Here is a 20,230-nt window from a genome sequence, read left to right as displayed (position 1 = left end):
GCACATGTTTAGGTTCCATTAACTTCAAAGCTAAACACATAAGAGTTGTCCTTTTTGTGAATCAGAGCCTAACTCTGCAGAGCTGTTCTGACCAAGTGAAAGAACCACCTGCTTCTGTCCTCCTTCCCTACCTGTTCCCAAAGGTTTAACTTCCTGCCAAGGTCCATATTCTGCCATGCAGCAGAATCATGACCTCTTGTGAGGAAGCTGAACAAAATCTTGTCCTAAACATTGATGAAATCAGGTTGTTGGTGTTACTTACCTCGCTGTCTTCTGCAGGAGGTGGAGGGGGCTCTTTGATGATCTAGAAAGATGGAAGAGAAACAGAATGGTAAATCCATACTTTGTTGTTCAGCACGATACAAAAGTCAAAACAAACAAACAAACAAACAAACAAAAGATGCTGCCGTGAACATTTCTAAACTTAGTTCCTATGTTGCATTACTAAAGGGAGGCTGTGTGTGCTACCAGTGTCACAGTCACTGCAAGTGAGAAGGGAAGCAGGAGACATCCCAAAGCCCTCCCATACGGGCAGTTCCCAATTACATCTCTAGACTCATGTTGCTCATTATGTGATCCCTGCTCCATGTGAGGTGACAGAAAATTCAAAGTAACATATCCTTGATATTCCAGCTTCATAATCCCAGTAGGGGTCATAGTGCTGGCTCTAGGAACGATCACAGTTTTACCTGAACAACTGTGGATGCAGAACCAGCATCTTTTACTGGCCACTGCACACACATACAGGTCCTCAAATAATTTACCTTCTGAACAGACAAAGATTGGAATGAGAAACCATGGTGAAGTGAAACACCCTGGAGACATTGCAGAAGAGTAATAAACCTCCAGCTTCTGTCTCCTAGACAAATACTTCATTCCAGAATTCTGTGTCACCCCAAGATCTCACAGAAAATCCTTTTCACATTGTTAGTATTATATTTTCCACTCTCATATGCTTCTCTTTAAAATATGCATATATATATATATATTTATACACAGACACAGACACACACACACACTTCAGGCTCTCCCAAGATTTCTAGCTAATAAAGCAATAAGGGTGAGGTTTTAAACTGGTCCAGGATATTCTCCATAGAAACAGCTGAAGTTTATGTGGGCGTGAGGTTATTATTTCATGCAAAAAGTTTGCATCTAGGACTCAGCAGGCAGTTGGCTATTATCACAACCCTCCACTCCAAGGGCAACAGAGAGCCTTCCAAAGGGAAAGCAGTTGCAAGCAGGCCTGTCAAATATCTCTCCCTTAAATGAGACGCACCCCAATGCACTGCCATTGCAATCAACAGATTGAATCCAGCCAATCTTGTCGATTCAGGGATGAAATTTTCTCCAATATTTTTAAATCCCTCTGGATGAAACAGCTTTCTTTACACACTAGACAATCAGTCAAATTCTGGGGTGCTGAGCACCTGTGGAGATTGTGCTGAGTGTCCTGAGCTCCTCTCAGGACTGGATAGTAGGTGTAGGTGCTGCCTAAGAAGGGGGTGCAGATGTACAGGCTCAAAAATTACCCTTTGAAAATAAATTACAGTCCCAAACAATAACACATTGGCTGTTTAAACACAGAAAGGGAAAATGATAATCATATTAAAGGCCCTGAAGATATAAACCTTTACAAAAATTCTTCTCACTCATGTTTTTCCTTTTCTGATGAGCTCACTGTTTTTATTTTCTTCTGCAAATGCAATATGTCCATTAATGACAAGCATCTGCCTTTGGCTAGGGAGGAGATTGGGGCTGGATCAGTCCTTTTTACATATCTCAGTCCACATATCCCGTTCCCAGGCAGCTGGGCATTTTTGGTGGCCTACAGTGCTCTCAGGGAAGCTCTGCTGAAGACACTGTGTGCTTGAGTATCAACACTGAATCTTTGTTTATGTGCACAGAAGCACAAAGCACATGTGGAAGCATGGAATGACATTTGAGGAGTGGGTTAGGTACACCCACTGTCCTGCTCATTATGATTGCTCACTCTGGTGCAGCAGAACCATGGGTCAGGCTGTGACTGTAAAGCCACTGAGCACATTAGGGAGAAAGATGATGTCCCAGAGGAGCTCAGGCTGACTGGCAGAGCTCTTGAGTGTCTGATAGAGCACCCTTCTCTCTGCCTACCGTGAAATTTCTAGCTTGTGCTTTCAGCTCTGAGGGATCCCAGCTATTTCCCTGATGGAAGGCAAATGAGGAAAAGTAGATGAAAAATGATCTGCATCAAACAGTACTGCTTTGCAGAAAAGAAATCATGGGTACCAGCATGGTTTATTCAAAGTGTTCCTTGTTTGAAGAAGATGGATACAACATGGTTTCTTGTACATCTCACAACACAATTACTGACACTGCACATACAAAGCACCAAAATACACAGAAGGCTTTTCTAGACACATTTTCAGATACATTTGGGTTACTGCTTGCTGTGAAGAATGACAGCAAGCAGTAGACCTCCCTTTGAACCAAAACCCTTAATCCAACTGCATTGGATGCTGAGAAATTTCAGATATCTGATCCAAAATATATCTACTACAACTTGCTTTATGACCTTCTCTAATGTTATTCTGATGGAACATCATGGGTTTCAATGGAGTTTCTCTGATTTGCATTAGCATGAAACATCAGTATAATCCATCCAACATATTTGGTCCAGCTAAGCATTCAAACACAACTTCTCAGACAATATCACTGGAAAATCTGGAGATTACAGACTTGCAAATGAAGAGATAGCTGTGTTTTTCATATATCTGCATGCTTTCTCACAACATCCACAGTCAAACAAATTAACTCTGATTACAGAACACATACATTTTTTTCTGCTACAGACCAAGAGAAAAAAAGAGTGATTCTTTGCATTACTAAGTGCTGGACACTTTTAAGAGCAACTGAACACTCTGTAAATTGGTCACATAGATTGGTTAGTTTGGACAAATCCAGAGATGGGGAGAATTTAGTCTCTGCCTTTAGCCAGAGAAGCCTTTGAGCTTATATGAACTTTAGAATTTTGTCTTTCATAAAACATATTTTCTGTCTTACTACCCAGATCTGGAAATGCTTTTGGTGTATAAACAGCACAACTCTTTTATTTCTCCCTTTTGGATTTTTACTTTTACAGCTGTATGTGCACAAGCCCCTCATTCTGGGGAAATAGAGGCAGTGAAGCAAACAGGAGCTTTGTAACACCTCACACACATGAGCAAATCAAATGTCAAATGGGAATAACAGATCCCAGAGCCAAAAGGCATTGCCTTTTGGCACTTACACCTGCTCATTTTGTACAATAGAACTGATTACTCAAGTACAAGGAAGAAAATGCTGTTACAGGGAACCCAAAGAGGGTACAGCCTATACTGGCTTACAAGCTTTGAGTCCACCACGTTTTGTTTTGGGCTGCACCTCTTGCCTTCTCTCTGCCTCACCAGATGACACACATGGACCTGCTGAATGCAATCAGCTGGGAACATGATTGGCCAAGCAAAACGTTCCAGCTAGTTTAGCTTGGCAAAGCCGAAGTGTTTGTTCATGTGTGCTGCAATTGTTTTGATAACCCCAAGCCATTTCTGAGATTGCTGCTGTGGCTGTATCTCCTGTCCCTGTGTTTGAAAGAAGGAAAATATAGTTCAGCAACCATATTTGCTTGCTAGGTGAGGAATATCTAAGGGTTTCTACATCATTGCCATGTTATAAGAACCTTACAATATGGTCTTATGTTTGTAAGTAGTCAATGTCTGTGGGACAGACAGGTGGCCATTAGCTTTCCTTAGCAGAGGAAGCAACTTCAAGAATAGCTGTCAGAACTTCTACATACTTAACTGTGAAAATTCAGGACATTAGAGTGATTCTTTGCCTTTCTATAACAGCAACATGCATGTGACTGACACGGGTCTCTATTAGCTGACACACCATATGCACCTCGACATCACAAATGCATAGAGAAGCAGCTGCTCCTGATGAATAACCCAGTGTAAAAGCAGAAAAATTAGCCAACCTCCTGGAAGTTTAAAGCATTAGAGAGGATGGGTTTGCTGCTGTCCTGAAATTTCTATAGCCATTCAGGCATTAGCAAAGACGCACATGTTGAATCCAAATTTTGCATATTCCAGGAATGTGTCCAGGATGTTTTCCATCTTCGGAGAGTAGAACACTCCACCAGTTTGCAGTGTCCAGCAAACACAAACTCGGTAACTCTCCCTAGAGTATTATCTGATAAATAGGGGCAATGTGTTCCTTTTCAGTGAAGTGTATCTGCTTTAAATGAAACAGTACATCATTTAAAATGAGAGCTACATGAGAAAATAATGCAAAATAAGAAATAAAGGGTTTTGCCTTTAATTAGGACTAAAATTTGGAAGGGAGAATGCAGTTAACTGAGCAGGTTTTGTTCTTATTTGCATTCATTCTTCTTGAAAATAGGTATTAATTCTTCTTGGAATATGCATCTTAGCTATCATAAAAAATGGCAGGGGTGTGCGTGTTGTTTTGTTTTGTTTTAAATAGCATTAACTATGACCTATCTGACCCATCCTTCTTTTTTTTTTTTTTTCTTTTTTTTTCTTTTTCCCCCATTTACATATAGTTTTGACCTCCTCTAGATCCTATGACAGTTTCACTGCTTAGTTATAAATTGGATAAAGGAACATTTCCTTTTCATTTGTTTCACATCTGCCGTGTATTCTAAGTAACCATCCTTGGAGATGTTGTTTACAGTTCAAGATTTCTAATATAAGCAAGAAGCCTGTCTGTATTTCCTCATCTGCAATACAATGCATTCTTCTTCCATGGGATAGATGAAGTCAATTGGAAATCTAGCATACTTTTAAGTTATTCTCTCATCAACCTGGAAGCAGATCCACAAATCTCAATTTTACCTCATTAAAACTAGGAGAGACAAGACTGTTTCACACCTAAGACTTCAACTGACATGCACAAACTACATTCAAAACAGATATTAACACATGTCAAAATCATCCATGCACTTACGGGAGACATGACATCGTGGACGGGGAAAAAAACACAACACAACACAACCTTTACTTAAATGACTCTGATACAGTTTGCAGCTGAATGGGGTTGACATGCAATTCCCCAGGGAATGCATGAGAAAATGTAGCATCTGCAAAGATCATTCCTTTTCCTAGGCCATTTCACTTGCACAGTAAAACAAGGCCAGAATCAGTAGGTTTTGCTCCAAGTGTCTGACCCACTTTCTTTGGAAGACAAGCTAAATAAATTTCATTTTCTGAAATACAGGAAAGAAAAACATCATAGCTACTTTCAGCTATATGCAGAAGCCCTTGTTCTCATTCATTGATTGCTAGGGAATTTTTTGCTTGAGTAGGATGTGGTCCTAAAGACCTATTTTTTCCTTAGCTGGGTTTGGCCAATTTTATTTGAAAGAAGTGCAAGGAGTCCAGGGAAAAAACAAAGGAAGAAACAAGTTTTTACTGTGTCAGGTGCTTTCCATTCAGGATTGGGGCAAAGAACAACAGTGTATCCTTTACATTGAGTATCTGTTGTGGTCTGGAATAAAAGGTGCTGAAGCCAGTCAAGATTAATATAATTGGCTTTCGGTTCTGGCCTTAAAGAAATACATTAGCGAGGAAATGGTTTGGGAATCTGAAGTCTATGCATATCATCTAAAGGCAAACAGCTTTCAGAAGGCAATGCGCAAAAATTTCCAAAAAGTCAACTCCCGGAAGATCTTTCAGTTTGGACACCCTAGAATTGATGGACACTTCAGAGAACTTGGCTTTAACATCTTTGGTAATGACACATCATAGGAGCACAAAAAAGGAGCTTAACTCAGTGCCTGGCAAACATACTGTTCTGTTGGCCCCCTCTACGTAAGTTGCCTGACCCACCTGTGGAGCTGATGGTATTAGCCCAGGCAAAATTACCCTGCTATGCTATTTTCAGGATACATGCTAGCATGTTTAAAGACAGCCAGTTACAGAGCATTATATCCACGTCTAACCCATCTTGATCTGACTGACAGGCAGCCAAGTGGGCAGTGAACTTTTGTGGGTCTCTGGACATTTATTGAGAACACCGTCTTTATCCTCCTGCTGTGCTTTTGTGCACAGCAATTGCGAAGTCAGATTCTGTTATTTCTGCTACGATAACAGTGCTACTGCCAATTGTTTTATATTGACTGTGCCATAAATGACACTCATTTTTGGCAACAAGCATGGACTCAGTGCTTGGATGCTGCACACCATGTTAAGCTCCAACAACTCTGGTGAAACTCTACCATGTTATGCTAGGCAAGTGCTTGGCTTGAGTGCTTGACTCAATAGCTCAGGTCTGAACTGAAGTTAGGGACTGTGGGGTCTACAAGCAATTCTTCCCTGCATATTTGTGTCTTTCTTTCTCACTTGGTTTGTCTCACTGATGTTTCAGTTCATGATCCTGCATTCCCTTCTCCCAAAATCATCTTAACTACAGAAAAACAGTGCTTTGTGCGCACATGGGAGTGTGTGGGAATCAGAATACATGGACCCTTACAATCTCCACCAAGCCAGTGTTCACCATGGAATTTTAGGGTTACTGTAGACTATGCATTCCCCCACCCTCCCTTTACTCCAGTTTAGCCATAATTTTCATGTGTTTTTAATATATATTTTCTGTATTTTCTCCATCCAGCTTTCTGTTTCCAAAACTTTTGGTCAGCTGCACTACAGACTGAGAGCCAAACAAATTGCTGAGTTCTTCCATGCTTCCTTCCAGAAAGCAGCTTTTAAGCTAAGGCTGGCGTTAGATGCTTAAATACCAACACCTCGTTTATATGCCAGCCACACCCCTACATTTAAAGAAGCTGCAGTACAAAAATGAGTACGATGGTGCATATATTCTGAGTGGGCTCTTGCTACAGATCAGCTTCTCATGTTTCCCCTGAGGCCACACTGTAAGGATGCATAAGGGAGGCAAAGGCTCATGTTTACTTCATAAAACTGTAAGGAGATGTGATGTACGAGCATGTGGGGAAATGCTTTGAATCAGAGCCTCAGCTGCACCAGGGACATATTTCCACTCCCATCCTCTGCATTTAGTTCCCTGGACTGCCCCAGGCTTAGGACAGGCTGACTGCAGCCCCAATTCAGCAGTGCTAGGGAGTCCTTTGTCCTGCAGATCCTGCTCAGGTGCAAAGCACTGCCAATACCACTCACCCATCCTGCTGATTCCAGCATCCATGGGAGGTGCCTGAGCTGTGTGGTGCTGCATATTGGCAGAGGGAAGCTGTCCCAGCATGGACAGGCCTTCCAACTATTGTATTAATTATGTCTTCACTACACATCCAAAACATTTAACCAACTCAATTTCCAAACTGATCTAATAATGTGGCTGCAAAAGCCTCCTTAAGACTATTTTGGAGGCTTGCTATCTATTTGTCTTACAAATGTTAATAGCTATTTGGTTTACATCTATATTAAAACTAAGCCTTGTGTTGGCCTCCTATCTGGAACTGAATTTCATCCACGGGCACCAAAGTAGCCGATTGCACATACATTTCTGCTATGAGTACTCTGAATTCTCCAGAGTGTTAAGAAAAAGGGAGGAAGGGGAAGACAACAGCTACTGAAAATCAAATGCCCCAAAACATCAACAAGACCAGGATCTGTCATCTGCTGTTTTGCAGATGCACTCTTCTCAGGAAAAGTGCCATCAGTATCTTTGCATTTGCCATCTTCTGTTGTGTACAGTGCTGGAGATTTAAGCTTAGCAGAAGATATTTCTTTGTTTCCTGTAGTTGAATAAATTTCCTTAAAACCTCTTCAAAGGTTAGCACCTGGCCTTCATGCTTTCACATCTCTCCATTGATGTCAAGAAATTTTGCCTATTCTGGGTATCAGGCACAGCAAAGGTCTAAGTATTGTTCTGACCCACTAAGCAACAATTGCATATACTGTAAACTGAGTGGTAAGTTCCAGACTTCATCCCAGAATACTTCAGAGACCAATAAACTCGGATACATTTGGAAACAGCATTTCTTTATGGGTGCATGCCAAGAATCTACTGGGTTCCAGATAAATCTCCAGAGTAAGTATGTTGATTCAGTTCATTTACTCCAGGGATGAAGCTGGCGTGGTAATTTTCCTGAAGAACTGCTGGACAATAATGATTCCTATTTAATTAAAAAGCATGCCAAGAGAAATTTCAGGGTTTAGAAATGTGCTTGTCACTAAAATTTATTCTTTTTAAGGAAAAAGGTTTTTGTGTCCTGTGCAGTCCCATCCCCCCCTTCCTAATCATCTTCGAGATATCCCTGGGCTTGAATCCACAGTGGTATCTCTGGGTCTGTGGTTTGATTATTAGAGGGTATTGCTTGCCTGTCTCTTGTCTGTTGTGCAAGCCAGTTCTTCTGGCCTTAATTCACTCCATGCTTCTGACAATGCTGCATTCCTTGATGTGCCATTACCAAACTAGTAAATAAACAGTGTTGCTCTGCTCTCTTTCTCCCCACCCTAAACCAAGTTGGCTGGGCAATCCTCTGTGGATTTGTCTTTAATATTACAAATTCTATGAGTAAGCAATTCACAGTGAGGTATCCTAGCTGCTGGTCTACTGCCAAGCACACTGGACTGCCATCCTGAAGAGACAAAAAGATCACTTACAGGCTCTTGAATTAAACTGTTTCCAGCAAGCAAAGGGATGTGTTTGACTTACATTTGGAAAGTATCACTGAGACAGTCCCCACTTGGAGACCTTGCTAAGAGGGAATGTGGGAGGTAAAAGAGGAAAAAGGGTGAGGAAACACTTTTATCTACAACTTTTTTAAGTACTGAATTTAAATCTGGAAAATATCTGGAAAAGCTTATGAAGTTTCACACGAATAAAAGACTCCCTCACCTCTGTTGCACTTGCCTTGCCTATCTGGACTGTATTTCTTACACTTAAATGTTAAATGACTGTTATCTTCATACTGTTCCCTTGTAGCAGTCCTGCATTACCTTCTTAATGCTTAGTTCTGTACTCTCTCTACTCCACATCACTCTGCTTTTATTCATGCCTTCTTGCTATCAGCTTCATTGCTCTCCTGTGAAAAAACCTTTAAATGGTAGCACCACTTACAGCCTCTCATCTCTATCACCTTATTTCTCCACCAAATCCCAGTGCAAACATCTGCGCAGGGTGCATCTCCATTGACTTCCACACAGATGTACCAATGAAGAAGTTGTCCTGACTTCTCTGGGAACATGCCATCTAGTTTAGACAAATAACTCTCAGCAACCTACTGCACTGCTAATCCTTTGTCCATTTTTAGAACGGATATTTTAGTGTTCTGAAAAGTTTAAATAAATATTTTTTTTCTCATCTGGTTTGCAAATCAGGACGGAGGTGATAACTACTGTGAAAAGAAGCATTTACCCCTTGCTCATCCATCCAGAAAGAGAAAAAAACTAAGATTTTTCCTGCAAGATTTCCATCCCTGTTCTGGACAGAGAAATATATCTCACACAAAGATTCCTCCAATCCTGCAGTGTCTGTGGCTCCACAGCTCACAATACCAGATTGTGGATTCAGTATAACATGGTGTAAATTTACAAAACCGGATAAGTGATTCAAAATCAGGAATAATGGTAGTGACCCGGAAGCTTGAGCCAGTCTGGATAGTTTTAAAAGACGCTACTGAAATATTATATGCAGCCTGACACCAAAACCAGTCTCCAATTCTGCTGACTTTTGTACATCCCTAATTCTTGTTCCATATTTGCTTCATAAACAAGACCCAAAGCAAGCACAGAGATTCACTGAATTTTATGTTCCACAATAGACATTCTTTGCCTTGATCTCCATTGGAAAAGGCAGCCCAAAGGCATGACCAACAGAGATCTATAGATGTATAGAGGAATGACAGGTCCTTGCAGTCAAACAGTAGGATCATGTGTGAGAAAAAAGCTTATCTCAAGTCCCTGATTTCCCCTTGCTTCCCTCGACCTCTTCCTTCTCTTCTGTTTTCTCCTCATGCCCACAATTTCTGCCTTGCAGTTTACTTTAAGCAAAACTAAAGAAAAATGAGGGAAAACACTGCATGAAAGTAACAGCAACACAAACACTTGATAAAGTGTGGCAGTGATCACAAGGAGAGGAAAGGCTCTTCCACCTCCAGAGTCTAGGACTCATTGTAGACTGTCAGCAAACTGGCTTCCCCATCCTAGACATTGCTCTCTTGCAGCTATTCATACAAAAATGACATAGAATCATTAAGATTGGAAAAGACCTGCACGATCATCTGGTCTAACCATCCCCCTATCACCAATGTTACACACTAAACCATGTCCCTGAGGCATTGGAACATGTTGCCCAGGGAAGTGGTGGCATTACCGTCCCTGGGGGTATTCAAGAAAAGGTTGGACCTGGTGCTTAGGGATATGGTTTAGTGAGTGACATTGGTATTAGGGTGATGGTTGGACCAGATGACCTTGAAGGTCTTTTCCAACCTTAATAATTCCAGGAGCAGCAAGTTCAACCTTTCCTTGAACACCCCCATGGACAGTGACTCCATCACCCCCCTGGGCAACACATTCCAGTGCCTGACTGCTATCTCTGAGAAGAAATGTCTCTTCATTTTTGAACTAAACCTCTCCTGGTACAACTTGAGGCCATTCCCTCTTGTCCTATTGTTAGTTATCTGCGAGAAGAGGCTGACCCCCAGATCCCCACAACTTCCTTTCAGGTAGTTGCAGAGAGCAATAACATCTGCCCTGAGCCTCCTCTTCTCCAGACTAAACAACCCCAGTTCCCTCAGCCGCTCCTCGTAAAACTTGTGTTCCAGGCCCTTCGGCAACTTCGTAGACCTTCTCTGGACATTCTCCAGGGCCTCGATGTCCTTCTTGTAGTGAGTTCTATCAGTATGGTGCTATCAGCAATGCTGAAGGCAGAGCAGGGTAAAGAGGACTTACCACTGTGCAGCAAAGAGGCCAGAACCACCACAGAAGAACCAGCGCCAGCAGGAGGAAGAGGATCAACAAAGCAATAGCCAGGATGGTCCCATCTGACTGGAAGAGAATCAGAGAATGCGTGAGCACCACTAGCACAAAACTCCACTCTCCGCAGCAACCTGGCCTATGCATCCTGTTGCAGGCATGTACACATCCCAAGTGCCATTGCCTTCTTTTTTTCAGAAAAAAACCACACACATAGTTTTCCTTCCTCATACACTAAATGTATCACCTTCTCCATCCTCACTTACTGGGGAAGAGACATCTAGTTCACTTCCTGGATTTGTAGCTTTTGCCTTGGTGCCAACATCACAACTATGGAAAACACAATTCACTTTAGATCAAAATTTATTTCCATATACCTCAGAGCATTGTGAAAATGAAAAAAAAAATAAAATTAAAGCGTCAGAGCTCACAACACAATGTTTTCTTGCAATTTCAAACATTCTCTTTTCTTTATGACTATTTTCCCTTCTTGCACAAACTTGAAAGTAATGTCAGAATTCAAATTTACTCCAAATAAAAAACCATTTGGAAAGCTGCAGTTCACATTTATAGTGAGAAAATAAAAACAAAACAAAACAAAGCAAAAAAGCTCAACTTGAGTTGACATTGGCCAGTGTGGTGTCAGACAACAAAAAAAAAGGCTTTTTAAAGTATGTCAACTGCAAGAGGAGGTCAAAGGAAAACATTGGATTGGTAATGAAGATGGTGACCTAACAAGTAAGGATGAGGAACAGGCAGAGGTGTTTTTTGCCTCAGTTTTTATATATTAATGACAGAGCTTGGGCTGCCCAGTCCTCTGAGTTGGAGGACCATGACTGGAGGAGCAGTGATTTTCCATTTGCATCAACTAAACTTGTAAGGAACCAGCTGTATCAGCTGAACATTTATAAGTTCAGGTGGTCTGATGGGATTCACAGAATTTCACAGAATTTCTAGGTTGGAAGAGACCTCAAGATCATCGAGTCCAACCTCTGACCTAACGCTAACAGTCCCCACTAAACCATATCCCTAAGCTCTACATCTAAACGTCTTTTGAAGACCTCCAGGGATGGTGACTCCACCACTTCCCTGGGCAGCCTGTTCCAATGCCTAACAACCCTTTCGGTAAAGAAGTTCTTCCTAACATCTAACCTAAAACTCCCCTGGCGCAACTTTAGCCCATTCCCCCTCGTCCTGTCACCAGGCACGTGGGAGAACAGGCCAACCCCCACCTCACTACAGCCTCCTTTAAGGTATCTGTAGAGAGCAATAAGGTCGCCCCTGAGCCTCCTCTTCTCCAGGCTGAACAAGCCCAGCTCCCTCAGCCGCTCCTCGTAGGACTTGTTCTCCAGGCCCCTCACCAGCTTCGTCGCCCTTCTCTGCACCCGCTCAAGCACCTCGATGTCCTTCTTGTAGCGAGGGGCCCAAAACTGAACACAGTACTCGAGGTGCGGCCTCACCAGAGCTGAGTACAGGGGGACGATCACCTCCCTAGCCCTGCTGGTCACGCTGTTCCTGATACAAGCCAGGATGCCGTTGGCCTTCTTGGCCGCCTGAGCACACTGCTGGCTCATATTCAGCCGACTATCCACCATCACTCCCAGGTCCTTCTCTGCCTGGCAGCTCTCCAACCACTCATCTTCCAGCCTGTAGCTCTGCTTGGGGTTATTGCGCCCCAGGTGCAGGACCCGGCACTTGGCCTTGTTGAACTTCATGCAGTTGACCTCAGCCCATCGGTGCAGCCTATCCAGATCCTCCTGCAGAGCTTTCCTACCCTCGAGCAGATCGACACACACGTGCATAGCTTGGTGTCATCTGCAAATGGTGTCATCTTGGTGTCATCTTGGTGTCATCTCACCCCATTGTACTAAAGGAGTTAGAAGATGTTATAGCTGGACCTCTCAGCAATTTAACGAAGGTCGTGGGAATCTGGGGAGGTCCCTGCTGACTGGAAGCTAGCCAACATTATACCCACCTACAAAAAGAGCATGAGAGAAGACCCAGGGAACTACAAACCTGTTAATCTAACCTCACTCCCACGAAAAGCTATGGAGAAGATTTTCCTGGGTATATTGAAAGGCATTTAAAGAACAAAGCTTTTATCAGACACAGTCAACATTGGTTCTCCAAGGGAAAGTCCTGCTTTAGTAATTGATCTCCTCCTATGATAAGATCACCTGCTTGGTGGATGACAGAAGGTGCTGGATGTATCTTTCTGGATTTTAGTAAGGCCTTCAGTACCATTCCTCATGGCAACCTTCTGGTGAAATTGTCCACATGTGAGCTGAACAGGTCCATACTAAACTGGGTAGTGAAGGGCAGAGCCCAAAGGGCTGTAGTGAATGGGGCTACATCTGGCTGGTGGATGGTCAGCAGCAGTGTTCTGATTTCGAGCAGATTTGGGCACATACACTGTCACAACAATATTCAGGGTTTTTTCACAGCAGAAGCCATTACCCCTGGAAGATCCTTTCTTTTCTAAGGGATACTTCCCCCATTTGTATTCTATGATATCAATTAACAATCAAAAATGCTGCACAGGACACCTCAATAAAGCAATCAAAACCAAAAGTTCATTATTTCCTGTTGCTTAGATTTAACCCAAAACAGATGTTCTTGGTTTTCTGAGGCATGCCAGCTTTCCTATACCACGTCTCCTATTCTGAGATAAGCAAACAGGCAGTCCTGACTTAATCCTGTTTGAGATGTTCTTGATGTAAGAGACAGACATTAAAAAAACTCCACCCAAATGTCAAGATCACCAAGCCATACTGAGTACACATTCAAGAGCAGACTGACCTGTAGGATAGGAAAATTGGGTGCCTGCTTAAGTCACTGTAATTCAATGGCCAGATGATCTCCCATCATACCAAACTGGTAAGAATAATGGAAAAACAATCAAAGAGCATTTTCCAAACCTTTTCTGGTGCAGAAGAAATTTCTGGAGAACTTGGATCAACACAACCTGATCTTTGACACTTGGAAATAAAATAGATGTAGTCCACACAAGAAAAGAATTCACTCAAGGCACCTCTGAAAATGGAAACTGGACCCTGATACAAAATAAAAGCTCATTTGAGAAAACAGAGCTGTATACTTGGTGTTGTTCCTTTAGACAGACAGCATAAAGCAACATCCATCTTCTGTGAAGTGGAACCTGCTGATATTAAGCACTTTAGAAAATATGATCTTGACTCTCTGTTGCCATGAAATCAGGAAGGCTTTTGATGTCTAATTGTTTCCTGCCCCCTGTGCCCCTATATTGAAACTAATTTTGTCATTTTAAATACCCTAAAAGCAATTTGCAAAAATACAAGGCAAGTGAAGGTAGCCTTTTAACTGGCTTTTAATGGAATTTGTTTTTTTCTTCCTTTTTTTTTTTTTTTTTTTTTTTTTTGAGACATTCTGCAAAGAACCATTTACATTACATCTGGATCTCTGCAGGCAGCTGGTGTGGCCAACTGGTGTTCTGTGTCTCTCAGCAGTGAAACAGTCCAGAGAACTTGGAAGGGTTTGATTTGCCAAATCTTACATTTCTCACTCAGGTAATGCCTGTCACTAATGCCAGTATTGCCTCGCAAGTCTGCAGGAATGAGCCATTTTCCAATATCAAAAACAGACTCTCCCTCCAAAAATTGGGGTTGGTTTTAATTCCTTTTCTTGTTTTTGAACAAAGATCAAAATATTCCAGACAGAAATGAACTAATTTTCTGGGCTCAGCCACGGCTACTAAAGCAACTAACTGAGAACCTTAATCACGAAATATAAATCCTATCTTAATTTGCTTTAACTGCACTGCCACTGCTGTGAACTTTGAGGAAACCCCAGCAAGTCAGACTAGGACAACACATATGTACATAATAAAGCTCACTAAAATCATCAAAGTGACCTGAACTCTGCTTTTGTTTTATTTTTATATTGTCAGTTTCTGCTATAATTTAGCTATCATTATATGTGTTATCTACAGTTTCATACAGCTAGAACTTTGCTGAGATGGAAAGTGCCATTTATCCAAGCTGAATAATAAACAAGAAGGAAACTATTCCTGCTAGCATAGTCTGCAAAAATTCCACTGACATTTTTAAGCCTTTCTCCCTGTCTTAAAACTGGTTGTTAAAAAGGGCTGGTGAAGACTTTTGAAATGTCTGTTTTAATTCTTTTTTTTTTTTTTTTTTAATTAACATTCAGAAGAACAATACAAAAGTTCTTGGAAACACTGAACTATGGGATAATTCAATGAGTTGTGCTTGACACACTTATCAAGTAAAGGTTGTGAATTCAGGTCAAGGAAACAACTTTCATTTTAAAGACAAAGAAGAACTTTAATACTAAATTACAGAAATTCCTGTGAAATATCTACAGAGATGGAGTGTGGCTAGCCCCTAAACACAGAGTTATCTGAAATTAGTACTACATTTCCATTGAGATTTACCTTGTCTACTCACACTGGGATAAAACTGGTGCTTGTGCCCACTGTGCATCAATAGCCTAAAATTCCATTACACATGAAAAACTGAGAAAAGCTATATAGCTAAGGTACCTGTTACAGCTTCTGCCAAATGTAAGCTAAATGTAATACATTAGCAACGTGCTTCTCGACAGCTGTTGAAGACCAAGAAAAAACTTGGAGCCATTGTTCTGAAATGCCTAGCTATTGTATCTTCCTTACGAGCATTTTCCTTATGAGGAAAGGCTGAGAGACTTGGGTCTGTTCAGCCTGGAGAAAAGAAGACGGAGAGGGGATCTCATCAATGTGTATAAATACCTGAGGTGTGGGAGACAGAGGGATTTTGCCAACCTCTTTTCAGTGGTTTGTGGGGACAGGACAAGGAGTAATGGTCACAAGATGGAGCACAGGAAGTTCCGCACCAACATGCAAAATAATTTCTTCACGGTGAGGGTGATGGAGCACTGGAACAGGCTGCCCAGGGAGGTTGTGGAGTCTTCTTCTCGAGATATTTAAGACCTGTCTGGATGCCTACCTGGGCAGCCTGCTTTAAGGAACCTGCTTTGACAGGGGGGTTGGACCTGATGATCTTTCGAGGTCCCTGCCAACCCCTTTAAATCTGTGATTCTGTGATTCTCTGATTCTGTATCAAGAAACAGTATACAAGAAAAAGAGCAGCCTCTTTAAATGACATTTTGATGTGCTACACATTTCACATGTGAAAACTCTGCCATGTAGACTTTGAAATAAGTAAACTGGTTGAGAAAGCAAGGCAGCTGTGCCTTGAAGCCTTCTTTACCCTGCCAAAGAGTCCAACAAGGCCAAGAAAATACTGCAAGTATTGCTGGCAGTTGAAGAACAATGGAAAACAATCTCTGGATGATATTGTAAAATATAAAGATATCAAGAAATGTGAAACAAGAAACATTAGAGGCATTTTTCTCATTCATGGATGTGTGTGCATGCACACATATATATATATTCTTTCACTCCGAAGTTATTGTTGAAATGTGGTAGGATGTGAGAATGGGGGAAATCTTTTGTCACGAGAGAGAAACCTGGCCCATGTCTTGGACTGTAGGTACTCCAATTGGGAAGAGGGGAGGGTTGGCAAGGTGTGATCCAATAAATGGCATAGGCTATTTCATTAAGTCTAGCCACAAACATTCAGATGTGTGCTGTCCTCCAAAGACAGACATTCCTAGAACACAGAAGCAATTCCTGGGAAGATCCTATTTATGAGAAAGAGATCAGTATAAACTAGGTGCATGCACACTTCTTTAAGAGTCAGCAAACAGGGATGACCACTCCAGGGTTACTCATGCCACAGAGGAAATGACTCATCTTCCAGAGGACACATTTCTTGCTGTTGCCTACAGAGATTGCTGCTTAAGACCAAGCTCCTAAAATTTTGCTGCAGGAAGCAGGAATGCTGTCATGCAGAGAGGCAAAGCTAAGACAAAATCTGTGATTCTAAGCCCCTCTTCCTTCTTAGACATTCATGGTGCTTCTAATGAAAACTGACATGAATCAGTTCGTTGTCTTTTCAAAAAAATAAAAATAAAAGAGCGTGCTACTATGCACCAAATAGAGATTTATTTATTTATTTATTTTGTGTATGTGTGTGTATGTTAAAATCTTAATTATTTTTGTTTAAGATTTTATTTCTTCATTTCTCACTTTACTGTACTGGCATTTGCATTATGTGACAGATATTTCAGAAAGGTAACACTGGATTAACAACACCAAAGAGCAAGGACCCTTGAAAGCTTTAAATACTGACATTCACGAGCAATGATAGGTACATCTACTAAATGTGCTCATGTACTATGGCTGACAAATTAACACATCATTGATTTATTCTGAGAGGGAGGTGATTAGCATGCAAGCTTGTTACCACAGCAGTAAATGGATTTAACTTTAAGCACGTGTTTAAATGTGCTGACTTCATGGTATGCCTAAGTAGAATGGACTTCTGCTAAATAACTGCAACAAGTTCTTGGCTTCAATAGGCCTTCATGGCTGGGTTCAGTAAAATTATTTAGTCCTGTCTCGTACCGACTTCACTGGAAAGTAGGAAGCCTTTTCATTCTGGCTCTGTACTCACTACTCCAGCAAACAGAGTGGATGCTCCCTAGTCTGCTAGTTGCTTCCAGGACTACAGCAAGTCTGTCAGTCCCATACGGTGCAGCAGACCATGTTAGAGCCTTCCCAAACATTAACTGCAGCAGAGGACCTAAGGCCACCACACAACCTGGTAATGTCACCTCCCATGCAGGCTGGAAAGCTGACAGCTTTACTGCTTCCGTGTAGGAGTGCAGGAACATCTGCTCTGCTACCTGGGCACAGTGGCACACCATCAGACAGCCACATAGCCAAGCTTCCCTTCAGAGTGATTCACATAATAACTCAATGACACTTATTGCTGCGAAACATTAGGTGCTTTACAAAGCAAAGCAACATGGTTGCTGTCATTCCAGAGACATGGAAGTTGTACATGTCTCCTATATCCCAGTCCAGTGCCCTGTACATTAGAAAGTACAATCTTTTTACATTTTCTCGGTGGGAAGAGCAGTAACATGCTGAAAGCACTCAGAGGTGTTAGCAGGAAAAGAACAAAATCTTGTTTATAGTTTTAAATGAGCATCCAAAATCTGAGATTTTTCTCCCCAGAGAGAAAGGCGAAACAGGTTTAACATCCTTTATTTAATAGACGAGGGGATGACAAAGGATGACTCTGCCTTTTCACACGAGAGAGACTCAGGCAGCTTTTGTTGTAAAGGAAATATTCTCAATTTCTTCCAGACACTCTTGGGAACTCTCCCATCACTGCAATGGAAACTGATGTCTGTCATTTATTTTAACACACATATAGGATTTTTTTTGTTTTGTTTTGTTTTTAGTATAAAAATCTCGTCTACTTTCTAAAAGGAAATGAAAACTTACTCAATGCACTATTCTGTAATGCTAGCCTCTTTGATGTCTATGTGAAGTTGTTTGAGTGAGAGCCAAGCTCAGAAAGGGAAGTGCAAGAAACACCTGTTCTAGGTCACCCAGTATAAGTGTTTTCAGCTAATTTTTTTTTTCCAAGTTTACTGTGCTGTGAAACGAGAAGTCCTCCGGCAATGATCTGTTTTCATCCTTTCCTTTCACACCTGAAAGATGACAGCACACTTACAAAAGATTTTTCCAGCATCCTAGATTATTTGCTTTACAGCACAGCATAAACACCAGCAAAGCCTCACTTTATCACAAACCCAGAGCAAAAGACAACCCTTGTCCTGAAAAGTTCACACTCCAAACAGAGCAAACACATGGTGAGAAGGAGAAGTAATAATTACTCTGCTTCAAGGGAAGATCTTTGGTCAGCAAAAACAGTCGTCTAATCCCTGATTGCAGTGTTTATGCTTATGAAAATATACCGAACTTTTCCTTCAGAAGAAACAATCACAAGTTATCAGCTAAACAGAAGCATTACCAAGACTTCTAAAGGCAGATAGGGCAGAATTAAGGGTAGAATTCATGTGTGTAAGGGTAGAATTCATGTGTGTCCAGTCCTGCAATGTAAGGCATTGCATCTGGGAGCCTGCATTAAATACAAGAAGGTCTGGTGGGACAGTTTATGAAAAAATACAACATGACAAAACCCTGCAGACAGGAACTGAAGACCTTTCCCTCTTCAATTCAAAATCCTTCAGATGACAGGCACTTCCCTGCTCAGAGGTGCTGAGGTTCAAAGATTTTCACCCTCTTTCATCTACTCGTTCACTGGGACATCCCATCTCATTTAGTAAAATATTCCAAGTTCTTTTACTGTTTCTAAAATAAAGCCTCTGACCCCTGGACTTCACTGTCAAGGCATCTGTTCTGAAACAAAGGCTGAAAATAGTGGTAAGATTCCATGTCACTGCAAGCTGCTCAGTTCTGCACTAGTCATGCCATCACCTGCTGCTTATCAAACCTCAGGGGTCACGCTTTTAACAGCCTTGCAGCAGGAAGCAGCAGAGACTGAAGGATGCTGAGCCTCTGACCTGTGAACCTTCAGCACGAATTGCAGATGAGCACCTCAGTAATCACACCTACAGCCACAGGCAGTGGTTGGAGCATCTGAGGTTCTGTGCTTAAACAATGCCAGGGGCTTGAGTGCTCCCCCTGATAGTGCATGCTTGATTGTAGATGTTCCTTTTTTGACTGAGGAGCTCCTACTGTGAAACAGCCATCTCTTGTCCCCTGACAGTTGTATCTGAAAAACAAAGTCTTTGAGGTGAACCCTAAGTAGTTATTTTGGTTTCCATGTGTGCCTGACAGCAGTGCTTAACAAAAGGATGCTAAATCCATTTCAGGAGGTGAATAGCAACTGGAATAATAGGCAAAATTCTGTGGAATTAGACTTTTAACATCAAACATTTATGGCTTGATTTGGGTTTACTTCTTTGCAAGGCATAAAAGGAAGGAAAACAGCACACTACAGCTCTGTGTATCACAGCCTTATCTCTGTGCATGTCTGAGATGTTTAACATTTACGCAGCTCAGTTAAAAAATAAATAAAAAATCTAAGGAGCACCTTACTTGAGCTAACACTCTCATGTATCCCCCCAGGCTGAAGAGATGTTCCTCACTGGCTGTCACAAGCAGCCTGCCATGAGTTGGACAAAGGTAAGACAATGCCAGCTGGATCTACACAACAAGATGTGTATGGGACAAATTTCCTTCTGAAACTTGATTTAAATTGGAATCACATTTTCAACAGAGAAGTATTTCAATAAAATAAAATACTTGTTTGGAATGCACTGATTCAAAGTGTTCTGTTTCAACTTACATGCTGTTAAATAGTATTTCAATACCAGAGGTGTAC

General features: G+C 41.6%; 1 protein-coding gene across 1 annotated transcript in view; it reads right to left on the bottom strand.

Annotated features, from left to right (window-relative positions):
- The window catches only part of ANTXR1 (ANTXR cell adhesion molecule 1), a gene marked incomplete at both ends in the record, with an annotated part of 115,725 nt that overhangs the window by 38,221 nt on the left and 57,274 nt on the right, over positions 1–20,230 (bottom strand). Inside the window, 2 exons of the mRNA XM_084302226.1 lie at positions 263–304; positions 10,905–11,000. Of these exons, the coding sequence (XP_084158352.1) occupies positions 263–304; positions 10,905–11,000 (138 nt within the window). The remainder of the gene's footprint in view (positions 1–262; positions 305–10,904; positions 11,001–20,230) is intronic.

This window comes from Netta rufina, assembly GCF_964035555.1.
Source record: "Netta rufina genome assembly, chromosome: 27".
Classification (NCBI taxonomy): Eukaryota; Metazoa; Chordata; class Aves; order Anseriformes; family Anatidae; genus Netta; species Netta rufina.
Note: the sequence above shows the minus strand (reverse complement) of the source record. Positions and strands in the feature narration are given on the sequence as shown.